General features: G+C 37.8%; 1 protein-coding gene across 1 annotated transcript in view; it reads left to right on the top strand.

The window, feature by feature from the left end:
• MS4A13 (membrane spanning 4-domains A13) overlaps positions 1-13,429 on the top strand; it is a 29,215-nt gene extending 15,786 nt beyond the window's left edge. The window contains exons 6-7 of the mRNA XM_020915755.2: positions 8,653-8,748; positions 12,837-13,429. Coding sequence (XP_020771414.2) covers positions 8,653-8,748; positions 12,837-12,896 — 156 coding nt within the window. The 3' untranslated portion in view covers positions 12,897-13,429. The remainder of the gene's footprint in view (positions 1-8,652; positions 8,749-12,836) is intronic.
• Positions 13,430-17,102: the final 3,673 nt, after the last annotated feature.

The following is a 17,102-nucleotide window of genomic DNA, read 5'->3' on the forward strand; positions in this document are numbered from 1 at the left end:
ATATGCAGATAACACCACCCCTATGGCAGAAATTGAAGAGGAACTAAAGAGCCTCTTGATGACAGTGAAAGAGGAGAGTGAAAAAGTTGGCTTGAAGCTCAACATTCAGAAAACTAAGATCATGGCATCCGGTCCCATCACTTCATGGCAAATAGATGGGGAAACAGTGGCTGACTTTACTTTTTTAGGCTCCAAAATCACTGCAGATGGTGATTGCAGCCATGAAATTAAAAGACACTTACTCCTTGGAAGGAAAGTCATGACCAACCTAGACAGCATATTAAAAAGCAGAAACATTATTTTGTCAACAAAGGTCCATCAAGTCAAGGCTATGGTTTTTCCAGTGATCATGTATAGATGTGAGAGTTGGACTATAAAGAAAGCTGAGCACTGAAGAATGGATGCTTTTGAACTGTGGTGTTGGAGAAGACTCTTGAGAGTCCCTTGGACTGCAAGGAGATCCAACCGGTCCATCCTAAAGGAGATCAGCCCTGAGTGTTCATTGGAAGGACTGATGTTGAAGTTGAAATTCCAGTACTTTGGCCACCTGATGCAAAGAGCTGACTCATTTGAAAAGATCCTGATGCTGGGAAAGATTGAGGGCAGGAGGAGAAGGGGATGACAGAGGATGAGATGGCTGGATGGCATCACCGACTCAATGGACATGGGTTTGGGTGGACTCCAGGAGTTGGTGATGGACAGGGAGGCCTGGCGTGCTGTGGTTCATGGGGTTGCAAAGAGTTGGACACAACTGAGCGACTGAACTGAACTGAACATTTTTTAAGGCAGCCAGTATTTCACAAGATTTTCTAAATGCCAGCTTTTCTAACATAAACCAGTGGCTTGACTAAATTCACAAACTCAACAAGTCATCAGTGTTCTCATGTAGGTTCAGCTGTCCTCAAAAGTTCATGCCTCTGAAAAATACTTCTCGTACAATAAATCCAAAACCAATAAACTGCCTTTATTCAGACACTACCTTTCATATTCACTGTGTGTAACCCCTTGAACAAGTTCAACTTCCCTGTTCCTTGATGTATGTTTAAGTGGAGAAAATGCTATCACATATCTGTTAGTTAACCGCTCTGTCTCCCCCAGATGCCAAGCCTGTTATTCTAACATTCTAATGACTTTTCTACTTGGATTTGCTTCTGTTGCCATCATCTCAAACTCAGCATACATAAAATAGAAAATATTTGCCTCCTCAAAAATACTGTATTGCAAGACTCCCTTATTTCGATATCCTAGTCTCAAAGCCTTAAACTAAACCTCACCCTTAGCTTTACACTGTCTTCTCAGTTACCAACTACCATGTATCATTTACTTAAATTTTTATGAATTAAGGATCACTTGGTTGAGACAAGAAATACAACCCAAATTGACTTCCAGAAAAGGGGCACTTACTGACTTAAGCTGAATTTTGAGGCTTAAATAATACATTGAGAACTCAATCATGCTTCCTATTATTTTTCTCAGATACACAACTTTCCACTTGTAGGAGAAGACTTTGTCTGAAATTAAAGAGTGAGGGCAAAATTACTTTTTACAGTCTTGCCAGCTAAAAGATTGCAAGTACTTTCCAACTAAAATGCTATAACTATGTTTCTGTCAATAAAATTAAATGAGAATTCTTTACTTTGCTATTTCAAACCCACTACAGCCTTTTCTTTATTTTCCTGTTAATATCATCATGAATGAACACTTTACTTCTGTTTAACTTGTTTTATAATTTTCTCAAAAAATGTTAAGTTCATTCTTGCATTTAGTTTTTTGCTCACATTATCAAACTGTAGATCATATGATATATAGTTTGGGTTTATTTTTTAATGTCTCCATTTCTTAATTATTTTTGTCTCAATTTATGTTATTAAATATATCTTAAACAAAATAGGTTACAGAAAAACAAGTAAATTAAAGCTGCCTGGACTATTGCTTTCCTCCTTCATTTTTCTTAGTCCTTATTTCAAATGTCCTACCTCTTTATGAAGCTTTCCTAGATGTGAATGGCTTTAAGATGAGTCTGCTATCCCCTGTGATTACTGATCAAATTTTTCATCCATTTTGACATCTTTAACCTTTTCATATATAACCTTATATTATCCTCATGTATTTTCTACAGGAATATAAACTGAAAAATCAGGAATTTTGTCATTTCATTCTTACCATCTAATGGCTATCACCCAATAATTTCTTGCATATAAAAGGTATTAAATAAACCCAGAAAAAGAGAAGGGGGAAGGTGAAGGAATTGAAGGAGAGAGAATTGTGATGTTATTTTATCTAGATCAGTATTTTATTCTTGTCTTTTCACAGCCAGCACAAGCACTGCATTTATTTTCAGGCTTAGTACCAAATCATTCATCCTCATATGTAGTTTAAAGTGTCTTTCCAGTAGCAACAAAAGGGATCTGCTGTATTTATCTCAGAAATCACAATCACCTTATACTTCTAAGTGAAATGTTCTCTTTTTGAATTTACTCCTTCTTCTATCTATGAGAAAGACTGAAGGCAGGAAGAGAAGGGAATGACAGAGGATAAGATGGTTGTATGACATCACTGACTCGATGGACATGAGTTTGAGCAAGGTCTGGGAGTTAGTGATGGACAGGGAGGCCTGGCGTGCTGCAGTCCACGGGGTCACAAAGAGTCAGACACGACTGAGCAGCTGAACTGAACTGAACTGATTCTTCTGTCTGATACTCTAGCAATTTCTATGTGAGATTTTTTTACACATGTAAATTTAAGTGTCTGTAATAATAGCTGTTTTAATAATGAAAACTGCTTGATGTTCAATAAAATTTCTTGGTAGTCTTCTTATCATTGGAGGCATGAGCCAAATCTTGTTGACTGATGAGTTTGGCTAATGAGCTGTACCAGAGACTGTAGTGAAAGAATGAGAATGAAGAGTTGCAAGAATTGAGACAAGACTGCTGAGTGATGAAGATCAAGAATTAAAGCTGTAGATGACTAATTGAGGGAATGAAAGCTAGGAAAGTGAAGCAGAAGGCACAGGAATAGGAATGCCTAGGGAAATCAGATAGTGAAAGAAGCTGATTTATTCTTCTGTTTCCGTTCTTTTCCTTGACTGTCATATTAGGAGCTCCTTCTATGAACATATCTGCACTCACTAAAGATAATGCAAGTAAAGTCACTGCATCCACTAGGCTTTTCTGTGACTTGAGAAAAGCACCAATCTTCCCGTGCTTCCTCTCTGTTTCTTCAGGTTGCCCAGATTCTTAACTAAGAGAACCACATAAGGACTGAGCACTTTTCTGGTGCTATGACTTGGCTCAAGACTGGATCTCACTGCAGATCTCTGCCATCCCTACACTTTTAAACCTAGTTTTCAAGATCTTTTAGGTATCTTAAAACTTTAAACTTGAAGGAAACAAGATGGCAGAGAAGGAACTTGAGCTCACCTCCTCTCAAAAGCATACCAAAATCACAAAATCACTGCTGAACAACTATGGATAAAAAAAGACTAGTGCCTACTAAAAAAAGATACTCTGCCTCCAAAGACATGCAGAAGAAACCTCGGCTAGACAGTAGGAGGGGCATACTCATGATATAATCAGATCTCACACCTCCACGGTGAGTGGCCCACAGACTGGAGAATATATCACAAGTTTTCCACGGGAGTCAGAGCTCTAAGCCTCACATCAGGCTAACCAGCCTAGGGGTCACATCAGGAGGAGGAACCCCCAGAGTATTAGAGTATTTGGCTTTCAAGCCCAGCAGGGCTGCTTACAGGAGCTTCACAGGACTGGGGAGAACAGATTCCACTCTTGGGGGGAACATGCAAGGCCTTGCAAGCACCAGGACCCAGGACAAAAGCAAGGACTTCATAGAAACCTGGGTCAGACCTACCTGCTGGTCTTGGCAGGTCTCCTAGGGAAGCATGGAGTAGCTGTTCCCTCTGAGGTCATCAAAGTGGGTGGCAGACATCTCGGACTACTCATCTGTATGAACTCTCCTTGAGGCAGACATTTGGCTTGGGTCTTTAGCACCAAGACCTGGCCCCACTGAACAGCCTGTAGGCTCTAGTGCTGGCACACCTCTGGCCAAATAGCTAAGTAGACTGACATACAACCCCAGGCTTCCTAAAGACATTTTGAGCCCATAGCCCTTTGACACAGCCCTACACAGAGGGCCAAAACTTAGCTCCACAACCAGTGGGTAGACACCCACTCATCCTTCCAGGAAGGCTGGATGAGCCTATAAACAAGCTTAACCCACCAAAAGGCAGACAACAGAAGCAAGGAAACTGATCCCACAGCCTATAGACATGAGTCCACAAACAGATCAGAAACTGTCTTGGGACCAGCTGGTCCCTTGCCCTTGGATGATGAGAGAGGAATGTCCTTCTGGGATACAGAAACTATCCCCTACAGAGGATCTCCCAGATTGAGGAATGTAACCTACCACACTCATAAAAATAAGTTTAAACAAGATGAGACAGCAAAGGAACATGATCCAGATGAAAAACAAAACCTCAGGAGAACAACTAAGTGAGGTAGAGATGGGCAGTCTACCCAAAAAAGAGTTCAAAATAATGATTGTAAAAATGATCCAAGAGCTCAGGAAAAGAAAGGATGCACAGAGGGAAAAGTTTTTAACAAAGAGTTAGAAAATATAAAGAACAACCAAAAATGGTTGAAGAATACAATAACTGAAATGAAAAAATATATTAGAAGAAATCAAAAGCAAAATAAATGAGGCAAAAGAATGGATCAGTGAACTGGAAGACAGAGTAGTAGAAATCAGTGCCATAGAAAAGAAGAAAATGAAAAAAAACAAGGACAGGTTAACATACCTCTGAGACAACATCAAATGCACCAACATTTGCATTGTAGGGGTCCCATCGAAGAAAGAAAGAGCCTGAGAAAATACTTGAAGATATAATAGCTGAAAACTTCCATAAACTGGGAAAGAGAACTGTCACCCAAGACCAGGAAGGGCAGAGTCCCAAGGAGGAACATGCCAAGACACATAGTAATCAAATTGACAAAAAGTAAAGATAAAAAGAAGATATTAAAAGCAACAAATTATACGCAAGAGAATCCCCATAAAACTATCAACTGAGCAGGACATGATTTATTTAAAGTGATGAAAGGGGAAAGCCTACAACCAGGAACACTCTACCCAGCAAGCCTCATGTTAAGATTTTAGGATGGAGATATCAAAAACTTTACAGAAAACTGAAACTAAAAGTATTCAACACTGCCAAGCCAGTTTTACAGCAAATGCTCAAAGAATCTGTCCAGGCAGAAAGGAAAAGGCCACAACTGGAAACAAGGAAATTACAAAATGGGAAAGTTCATGGTAAAGTCAAACAGTTAAGGTAGGAAACAATCCACACACAAATATATCAAAACCAGTAACTGTAAGAGGAAGAAAGTATTAATACAAATGAAGGATATTTAACATGCATTGGGAATAAAGAGATCAGCAACTTCAACCATCTATAATGTAAACAGATTAAATGACCCAACCAAAAGCAATAGACTGGTTGAATGGATAAAAAACAAGATCCATATATAAGCTCTCTATAAGAGACCCACTGACCTAGAGACACATACAGACTGAAAGTGAGAGGATGAAAAAGGGGATTCCATACAAATGGATATCAAAAGAAAGCTGGAGTAGCCTTATTTATATCAGTCAAATAGACTTTAAAATAAAGACTATTCTAAGAGACAAAGAAGGGCACTACAAAATGATCAAGGGATCAATCCAAGAAGATGTAATTATAAATATATATGCACCCGACATAGAGCACCTCAGTATGTAAGGCAAATATGAACAGACATAAAAGGAGAAATTGACTGTAACCCAATAATAATGGGGGACTTAACACCCTACTTTCATCAGTGGACAGATCATCTAGACAGAAAACCAATAAGGAAACACAGGCTTTAAAATAACACATTAGGCCAGATGGACTTAACTGGTATCTATACAGTATTCCATCCAAAGGCAGGAGACTACACATTCTTTTCAAGTGCACATGGAATATTCTTCCAGAGAGATCATATGCTGGGCTACAAAGCAAGCCTTGGTAAATTTAAGAAAACTGAAATCATGTCAGTCAAGCATCTATTCCAGCTATGAGGTTAGAAATAAGCTACGAGAAGAAACAGAAGCAGACATGGGACAGTGGACTGGTTAGTTTGGCAGGGAGTGTGACAACGCTGTGTGTTGCTGCCTGACTTATCTAACTTACACGCAGAGCACATCATGTGAGATGTCAGGCTGAATGAATCCCAAGCTGGGATCAGGATTGCTGACAGAAACATCAACAGCCTCAGATATGCAGATGTTACCACTCTAATGGCAGAAAGTGGAGAGAAACTAAAGAGCTTCCTGATGAGGGTGAAAGAGGAGAGTGAAAAAGCTGGCTCAGAACTCAACATTCAAAAAACTAAGATCATGGCATCCAGTCCCATCACTTCATGGCAAATAGAAGGGGGAAAAGTGGAAGCAGTGACAGACTTGATTTTCTTGGTCTCCAAAATCATTGCAGATGGTGACTGAAGCCATGAAATTAAAAGGTGCTTGCTATTGGGAAGGAAAGCTATGACAAACCTAGGCAGTATATTAAAAAGCAGAGACATTACTTTGCTGACAAAGATCTGTATAGTTAAAGCTCTGGGTTTTCCAGTAGTCAGGTACAGATGTGAGAGTTGGACTATAAAGAACTTGAGAGTCCGTTGGACTGCACGGCAATCCAACCAGTCAATCCTAAAAGAAATCACCCCTGAATATTCACTGGAAGGACTGATGCTAAAGGTGAAGATCCAATATTTGGCCACCTGCTGCAAAGAGCCAACTCTTTGGGAAGGGACCTTGTAGCTGGGAAAGATTGAAGACACAAGGAGAAGGGGGTGTCAGAGGATGAGATGGTTAGATAGCATCACAGAACTCAGTGGACATAAATTTGAGCACACTCTGGGAGATAGTGAAGGACAGGGGAGCATGGCATGCTGCAGTCCTTGGGGTCACAAAGAGTCGGACATGACTTAAAGACTGAACAACAAGAAAAAAACAAACACAAACGTGGCAACTGAACAATATTCTGTTGAACAACCAATAGATCACTGAAGAAATAAAAATACTTAAGAGATAAATGAAAATAAAATCATGATAATCCATAAAACCTATGGGACAAAGCAAAAGTAGTTAAACAGGGAAGCTCATAGTGATACAAGATTGCCTCAGGAAATGAGAAAAATCTCAAACAACTAACCTTATGCCTAAAGCAACTAAAGAAAGAAGAACAAATAAAAACCAAAGGTGGTAGAAGGGAGGAAATCATAAACATCAGAGCAGAAATAAATGAAGTAGAGACTAAGAAGGCAATAGAAAAGATCCATGAAATGCAAAACTAGTTCTTTGAAAATAAAAGCAAAATACTTGATAAAACTTTAGCCAGACACAACAAGAAAAAAAGGGAGAGGGCCCAAATCAATAAAATTAGAAAAAAAAGAGAAGTTACAACTGATACCACAGGCATACAGAGGCCCAAAAGAGATGACTACAGGTAACTATATGCCAATAAAATGGACAACCAAGAAGAAATGGACAAATTCGTAGAAAGGCATAATCTCCCAAGACTGAAAGAAAAATAGAAGATATGAACAGACCAGTTAAAAGAACTGAAATTGATTCTGTGATTTAAAAACTTCGATTAAACAAGTCCAAGACCAGATGACTTCACAGGTGAATTCAAATATTTAGAGAAGAGTTAACACCTAGTCCTCTGAAATTATTACAAAAATTGCAGGGGAAGGAACATTTTCACACTCCTTCTATGAGGCCATCATCACCCTGATACCAAAACCAAAGATACCACAGAAAAGAAAATTACAGGCCAGTATTACTGATGAAAATAGATGCAAAAATCCTCAACAAACTACTAGCAAACCAAATCCAACAATACATTAAGCAGATCATACACCATGATCAAGTGAAATTTGTCCCAGGCATGCAAGGATTTTTGAATATCTGCAAATCAGTGTGAGACAGTACATTTAAAAATTGAAGAGTAAAAATTGTATGATTATCGCAAAGATGCAAATGAACTTATTTAAAAAATAGAAATAGACTCACAGACATCAAAACCAAACCTAGAGTACCAAAAGGAGGAGTGCAGGGTAAACTCGGAGTTTGCGACTGACACATGTGCACTGCTGTATATAAAGTAGGTAACCGACAGGGACCTACTGTGTAGCATGGGTGACTGTGCTCAGTGTTTGTAGTAACCTATAAGGGAAAAGAATATATACACATGTCCACCGCTTCCCAGGTGGTGCTGGTGGTCAGGAATCCACCCGCCAGTGCAGCAGATGTAAAACAGAGGCTCCATCCTTGGGGCAGGAAGATCCCCTGGGGCAGGAAATTGCAGCCGGCTCCAGTACACTTGCCTGGAAAAGTCCATGGACAGAGGAGCCTGGCGGGCTGCAGTCCATGGAGCTGCAGTCAGACACTGCTGAGCACACGTACGTGTATGTGTGCATTTATGTGTGTAGTTGAATCACTGCTGTACCCCTGAGACTACCACAACATTGTGAGTTAACTAGACTTCAATCGAAATTTTCTCTAAGTTTTAAAAAAGATAATAATGCAAAATGTCTCTCTATTTTCTGATTTCAGAAACTTGGGAGAGAAATTTCACGTGTTTTACTGAGCTTCTACACATTGGAATTGTGTATTGCATTCACATACACAATCTTCGGCTGTGTTGGTTTGGTAAGTGTTTTATTTAACTCGCTGGCAAAACTAGAGATGTAATTTCTAGTAAGTACACTTTATGAGGAGATAAAGTGTTCTGATATAATGTTTGGTACTAATAAAAATAAAATATTTATTTCACTTTCTATTTTTTCTGTTTATAAAATTAGAAAAATAATACATGAAACAATATTAAAGCAAAAATAAAACAAGATCAATCCAGTCAATCCTAAAGGAGATCAGTTCTGAATACTCATTGGAAGGACTGATGCTGAATCTGAAGCTCCAGTACACCAATACTCTGGCCACCTGATGCAAAGAGGTGACTCATTGGAAAAGACCCTGGTGCCAGGAAAGATCGAGGGCAGGAAGAGAAGGGGGTAACAGAGGAGGAGTTGGTTGGAGGGCATCACTAGCTCAGTGGCCCTGAGTTTGAGCAATGCTGGTGAAGGACAGGGAAGTCTGGCATGCTACAGTCCATGGGGTCACAAAGAGTCAGACATGACTTAGTGACTAAACAACAACGCAACAAATTGAGAATTAAAAAAACTTACTAAACCTTGGGTAAGGGCAGTGGATGTCTGTGACCGTTTAACTTGGGGCTTCTCCAGCTCCTTCCAACTTGCCCCCTCAAGACCAGGTTCCATTTTGCAGAAGCTGACCTGGGTGAGTCAGACTGTGGGGGCCAGCAGTCTCACCACTGCAGAGGACTGGTGTTGTTTGGAGTAGAGCGAAGACGCTTCCATGGCCAGTGAGTGAGCGAAGTCGCTCAGTCGTGTCCAGCTCTTTGCAACCCCATGGACTGTAGCCCACCAGGCTCCTCTGTCCATGGGATTCTCCAGGCAAGAGTACTGGAGTGGGTTGCCATTTCCTTCTCCAGGGGATCTTCCTGACCCAGGGATCAAACCCAGGTCTCCCGCATTGCAGGCAGATGCTTTAACCTCTGAGCCAGGGTACTATTAAAACAATGGTGATCTCAGTTGCAAACAATCTGGAAAAGCCAATCTAACACTTGGCCTAACTAAGATTACAATACTATTGGGGCAAGAAATTGACAACAAGCCAGACCAGAAGATGTACAATTCAGTTCAGTTGCTCAGTCATGTCCGACTCTTTGCAGCCCCATGGACTGCAGCACGCCAGGCCTCCCTATCCATCACCAACTCCCAGAGTTTACTCAAATTCATGTCCATTGACTCAGTGATGCCATCCAACCATCTCGTCCTCTGTTGTCCCCTTCTCCTCCCACCTTCAATCTTTCCCAGCATCAGGATCTTTTCAAATGAGTCAGTTCTTTTCATCAGGTGGCCGAATTATTGAAGTTTCAGCTTCAGCATCAGTCCTCCAGTGAATTTTCAGGACTGACATTCTTTCTGAAATGAAAATCCCAAGGGCAAATCTGAGTCAACAGAAGACCAAATCTGCAAACATGATAGAACAGTATAGATCATCCAGTCTGAAGAACTGAAAAAAAAAAGAAATAAACAGCCTCAGAGATTTGTGGGGGACCCCATCCACTGCACTCACATATGCATAATGAGAATACCAGAAAGGAGGGAATGAGGAAAAAAATTGAAAAATAATGGCCCAGAATTTCCCACAGTTGAGGAAAAATATTATTCTGTCCATCTAAGACACAGGTTCAGTCCCTGGGTTGGGAAGATCCCCTGGAGAAGGAAATGGCAATCCACTCCAATATTCTTGCCTGGAGAACCCCATGGACAGAGAAGCCTGGCGGGATATAGTTCATAGGATTACAGAGTCAAACACAACTGAAGCAACTTAGCATGCATCATGCATTCATCTAAGAGGCTCAGTGATCTCAGAATAAACACAAACAGATGCACTCCTAGATGCTTCAGAAATAAACTAATTGAAGAAACTCTCGAAAGCAGCAAGAAAAAATGACTTCATGGGCAATGTAAGTGTAATCCATAATAAGATTAACCACTAACTCATCAAAAACAATGGAGGCCTTAAAGTAGTAGGAAAGCATATTACAGTGCTGGAAGAAAAATACAGCCAAGCATGAATTCTATATCCTTTAAAACTATCCGTCAAAAAATGACTGTGAAATAAAGACATACAGATGAACAATGACTGTGAATGCGTGGCTAGCAGAACTTCTTTACAAGAAGCATCAAAGGAAGCTCTTTAGACTGAAAGGAAATAATACCAGGTGGAACTCAAATACACATGAAGAAATAGCATCAGTAAAGGTAATTATGCAGATAACTATTTAAAAAATAGTCTAAATATGTCATTTGTTCTTTCTTAACTAACTTAGAAGACAATTGCATAAATCACATTGAGCTCACCCAATTAATCCAAGATAATCTCCTTATTTTAAGTTCATGTTTATGATCAACATTAATTCCATTCGTCCCAGCTACTCAGTTTTACTTAATAACATGAAAGCAACCATGGACAGTGTTTAAATGAATAGATGTGGCTTTGTTTCAATCAAACTTTATAAAACAGGTAATGGATCAGATTTGGTTCATGTGCTGTATTGTGCCACCTATTGGTCTATAGATATATTTTTTTCCTTTCTTATATGAAATTTTAAAAGAGATAAGATTATAAAAGCAAGAATTATAACACTATATCATTGGTTACACAACATGTGCTCATGTCTGCCACTTTGCGACCCCATGGACTGTAGCCCTCCAGGCTTGTCTATCCATGGAATTTTCCAGGCAAGAATATTGAAGTGGGTTGTCATTTCCTTCTCCATGTCACATATGTAGATGTAATACATGCGGCAATAATAGCACAAAGGAAGGGGAAGGAATATAGCCACATTAGAACAAAGTTTCTGTATTTTACTGGAATTAAATTAGCATTCATCTGAAAGAAATTGTGATAAGGTAAAATGCATACTGTAACCCCTGACCAATGACTAAGAAAATTCCCAAAATTATAGTAAAGTAAAATTAACAAATTAAAATAATACATAGAAAGTATTAAGAAAAACAAGTAAAGGAGGAATATAAAAGACATGAGACATGTAGAAAACACACAGCAAGCAGTCAGACATAAATCCAACCATTTCAATAATAACATTAAAATAAAACTACAGTGAGATATTAAGTACCTAACAGAATGACTAAATTTCAGAGTACAGTTTTAAGTGATGGTAATGACTGTGTATGGGAGAAGGCAATGGCACCCCACTCCAGTGCTCTTGCCTGGAGAATCCCAGGGATAGGGGAGCCTGGTGGGCTGCCGTCTGTGGGGTCGCACAGAGTCGGACACGACTGAGCGACGCAGCAGCAGCAGCAGCAGCAATGACTGTGTATAAATGAAATTTCTCACTCCTAGTTGGAGTATAAATTACTGCAACAACTTTGTGCGTCTTCGGGGCATTATCTACTGAAGGTTAAGCTGTGCGTGCCCTATCAGTAACTTATTATGTGCCCAACAGAAATGTGCGCACACACGTAGCAAGATAGACTTCTAGGGAAACAAATAAATGTATGTATCAGTATTATTCATAATGGTCCTGATGGAAATGCATTCAGCGAGTGGTGAATATATTGAGAATGAAATTCTACATGGTGATTAAAATGAGGAATAACTACACTTAACAACATAGACCAATCCTATATAATAATCTTGACTATTAAAAAGTAGATTCAAAAGAATGCATACTTTTTTATTCTACTCACAGAATATTTGAAATCAGGCAAAACTAAAGCTAAATTATGTTTAGAGGGAGGGCTGGAAGCTATTGCTAAAATTAAAAAGAAAAGAAAGGATGGATTGCCTGTAAGTGAAAAGGGCATTACTTTCAGAGGAAAGGAATGGGTAATAATCGGGAACGTCACGACATTCCCATTTGGAGTGCTGGCATTTGTTGATGTTGTAGAAGACCATGAATATTTTATTTTAAAAGTCTGGGGGTATACCAAAAGTTATGCGTGATTCAGTAGCAATTAGAGTGGGTTGAGATAGAGATGAAACCAAAAGAGGACAAATGGCACTTTAACATTTTGTTCTATAGACATCACTATTGCTTGTATTTTTTTAAAAAACTAGGTATTTACTACATGTACGATTTTAGGAATCATAATGTGATTTTTAAGATGTTAATTTTTTTTCAGTGTCGCAAAAATGAAGATGCTGATACGGCTGTCACAGAGCAAGTTGAGGACGCTTTATAGAAACCTTAGAAATGCGAGAGTTCTCCTGGTGCCCTTACTTGAAGTGGGTCCTAATGATACATCTGTGTGACAAAGCTGCTGCAAAGTCCACAGGTTTTGTGCAAAAGAAAATATGAAACAAGCTGAATTTTCCTTTTCAGTATTCAAGAAAATTCTTTGCACAGATTTTTGTAGGCTCCAATTGGAAAGCTTTTCCACCAATTAAATATAATATTATTACAAGGAAAAAATTATTTTCTAGGTACACTGAATAGCTGTCAACTCTTCCTAACGGAGCTTTTGTAAGAAACCATTAAAAAGATTTGCGATTGTCTCTAGAGTACAAGCTACACAGACTTGGAGCACGATATTGTATAACTCTCAGGAAAATTTTAAATAACTTAAGATTCTGATTCTATGAGTAAAGGGTACATTTCAGTCTGAATTCTTCTACCTGAGCTAGCTACCTGAACAAAGTACAAATCAAAAGGCATCCAATTGAGTTCCTTCATTGATGGCTCCTCTGCTCATTAAAATTCCTTTCTGCCCTAAAAGTCTCTGCTGTCTTTTTTCCCTTTTGTTCCCCCTTGCTTCTTATTTCTTTTCATTGCTTGGATCACCTGTTCAATTGCTTTTCAAAGCAACAGGCTGCTCTTCCATACTAAGGAAAATTTCCCAAGGATCTGTTGTGACTTCAGAGTCATCCTTCCTTCAAATATGGAAAAGAACTTCAGAAAGCTTTGCTCAGCAATATTAATCATGCCAGTGAGTATATGTAGCTCTCTTTTAAATGTGCTACTGTTTTTTATTTGTTTGTTTTTTACCTTGTCTCTCAAGAAGTTTCATCAATTGTTATCTAATAATACAAATGAAGATTTTGTTGTTCTAAGAATTTTAGTGCTTATCTTACACACATTAATTGAGTGATTATAATGTACTAACAAATACATTAAACTTTGTAGTATCAAAAATTAATGAGGCACCTCATCACAAAGAGTTTTTATTTTAAGGAAGGAAACAAAACAGTTAACAAATCAATACTGTAGTGTGACACTTTATTAACATAATTATGAGAAAAACAGAAGAAAAAAGATAATGATTCTTTTATTGGGAAATAGGAAGGAATAAAGTTGAAGAATGTGACCTCTGAGCAGGGGATTAATCATAGTTTACCAAGCAGATTGAAAGGTGATAGACATTTGAAATGAAAAGATTAGCTCATGCAAAAAAAGAAGATGTGTGAAAAAGATCACAGCATATTCTAATAGCTAAAATAAATATGTATCATTAAAACATAATGACAGGGAGAAATAGGTCAAGAGTAAAAGTTGGAAAAGTAGGAAGAGACCAGATGATAGAGTCAAATCATTAAAGACCTATGACTAAAGTGTTGAAATACGTCTTGCAGATGGTGCAAAATGACTGAAGGGCTTTTAAGGAGGAAACAATAAGCTTGAAGTTATACCTGAGAAAAAAGTAATAAATAGAGGGAAATGCATTAAAAAGGAAAATTTTGATAAGAACAAGTAGACTGTGGGTGAGAGTAATGGATAATTAATGCAATGACTCAAACAAGCAGAGAAAAAAGGACAAGTTTTAGTTTTGTTGACTGATTAAAAATAAGGTATTAAGGGGAAAAATAATCTAAAATGACCCTCAGTTTTTGCGTACAAAATGCAGAAGACACAGCAGGATTGCATAAAGTGGTAAGTTCCATTTTGGATAGTTGAATTTGAGATTGATATGAGATATTAAAGTGGTGATATCTCTTGGGCAGTTGAAAATACACAATTGGAGGCTGGGGAAAAGTTTAGCTATATAGAAGGAGAATGATTTTGATGACAGTTTCAAATATGGAAATAGGAGGGTTTCCATTTCCAGCAGTTAAAAACTAAGTTCTTGAACTCCAAGCCTCCTACAAAGAATAAATAGAAGCAAGTCAAAATTTTAAAACATCATCTGTTTGAAGGTACTGGAAATTTAGGACCTAAGGGAGCTGGGATTTAAGGAACCAAGATTCCAGAACTGAAACCAAGAGATGATACAGACTTTTAGCATAGCTTTTCCTGCAGATGCATTTTCTGAATTGCAAACAACAGATAAGTGTTAAGAAACTTAAGAGCTTCTCATATTCTTAAAGAATCATGAAGGTAATAATTGGAATTCATGCCCACCAGAAGCTCATAGACACCCAGGACTTCCTATTATGATCCTTATAAAAGCTATATCCTATTTATGGCTGAGTAACATTCCATTGTATATTAGCTCATATATATGGAATCTGGAAGAATAGTACTGATAAACCTATTTACAGAGAGGAAATGGAGACTCAGGTGTAGAGAACTGTCTGATGGACACAGTGGAGGAAGGAGTGGGTAGGACAAATTGAGAAAGTCGCGTTGACATATACGCACTATCATATGTGAAACAGAACTAGCAGAAGCTGCTGTGTCAGACGGGGGCCCAGCCTGGCACTCTGTGATTAGAGGGGTGGGCTGGTGGGAGAGGGGGGAGACTCAGGAGGGAAGGGAGATCTATATAATTAGACTGATTCTCACTGATGTACGGCAGAGATCACCCCAACATTGTAAAGCAATTCTCCAATTTAGAAAAAAAGTTAAATTTGAAAAAAAAAAAAAGAACTATATCCTAGCAGTAAAGGTGAACAAAAATGAGCCATCCCTCTCATAGACTGATGCTCAGTTCAATTGCAGATTGTATGAAAATAAGCTTCCCCAAATCTAACATTTTACCAAAGCAAATATAAATCATTTCAAGAGGAAGATAGCATTATCCAAAGCATCAAGTTATCACTACAATTTTTCATACCCAATGTCTGGAATTCAATCAATATAAAATAAGAATTAATTGAACTCCAATAAAAAATATACAGACCCACAATAGACCAAATAACAGAACTATAAAACTTTAAATGACAGGATTTCAGCAGAGAAATGAAAATTGTAAACAAACAAAAAAAAACCAAATGGAAATGAGAAAAAGCACTACAACTGAAGCTAATATATAAATATATGAATGTAACAGCAAGTAGACATAACTGACAAGAAATTAGTAAGCTGGAAGAAAAAGCAAAAGGAAAAATAAAACTGAAGCATTGATAAATGTTGGAAAATGCAATAATGGACAAGGTAAGAGACGTGATACTGGTGAAAAGTCCAATACCGTGTATTTGGAAGTTCAGAAGGAGAGTCCAGATAAGAGAAAACAAGTAATATTTAAAGAAATTATATTTTTGAATTTTCCCATTTATTTTTAAAAATGACTATCTATAGATTCAAGAAGAGCTACAATCCTAAGCTAAGTAAATATAAAGAAACCCACATCTAAGTACAATATACTAAAACTGCATAAAACCAGCCACAAAGAGAAAAGTCATAAAAGTAGACAAGGTAAAAAGACATTTTACCTTCAAAGAACAATGATAAAAAGAATGATGGCTGACTTGTTAACCAAAACCAATAAAAGCCAAAAGCCTTCAACGTTGAACTAAAATTTCAGTAAGTGTTCTTTAGACAAATGGGTAATGATCTCAGATGGAAACCTGAAGAAGCAGAAAAGGAAAAGATGTACAAATGTAAAAGGATAAATGTGTGAGTAAATATAGTGACCATATAAATGGTCATCACTAGGCATACTAAACTACCTTTAAAGAGAGTGAAATAGCACAAGGCAGGTGATAAAGTCGTTAAAGTATCTAAGGTCTTGCCTTGTCTGTAAAGCAGACAATTTACAACAGCCCCTAATAAATTGAGGTTGCCTGCTATAACCTCTAAGGCAAACACTGAAAGAATAATAAAAGACTATAATAACTAAATAAAATGAAATAAAAATACGTGAAAAATTCAAAAGAAGGCAAGAAAAGAAAAAGGTAAACTAAGTCATTTTAGAGAAAACATTAAAGTGAGAAAAACAAAGATGTAAAGGAAATTCAGTCAAAAGTGTCCATCTATTAGGAAGATATAATTCTATATTTGTATGTAAGTAATATTAAAATACATAAAGCAAGTTGAACTAAAATAAGTAATCATCCATGATTATACTGGAAAAATTTTAGCAACTTTTCTCAATAATTGATGGAATAAGCAGACAAAAACCATTAAAATGTTGAAGATTTTAGTAAAACATAGCACTACTCACACACCTGAATGGCAAAAAAATTTAGCAGTGATAATACCAAGTCTTTGGAATCATGTGTAGAATCTGTAA

The sequence above is a fragment of the Odocoileus virginianus genome, chromosome 10 (genome assembly GCF_023699985.2).
Source record: "Odocoileus virginianus isolate 20LAN1187 ecotype Illinois chromosome 10, Ovbor_1.2, whole genome shotgun sequence".
NCBI classification, from domain to species: Eukaryota; Metazoa; Chordata; class Mammalia; order Artiodactyla; family Cervidae; genus Odocoileus; species Odocoileus virginianus.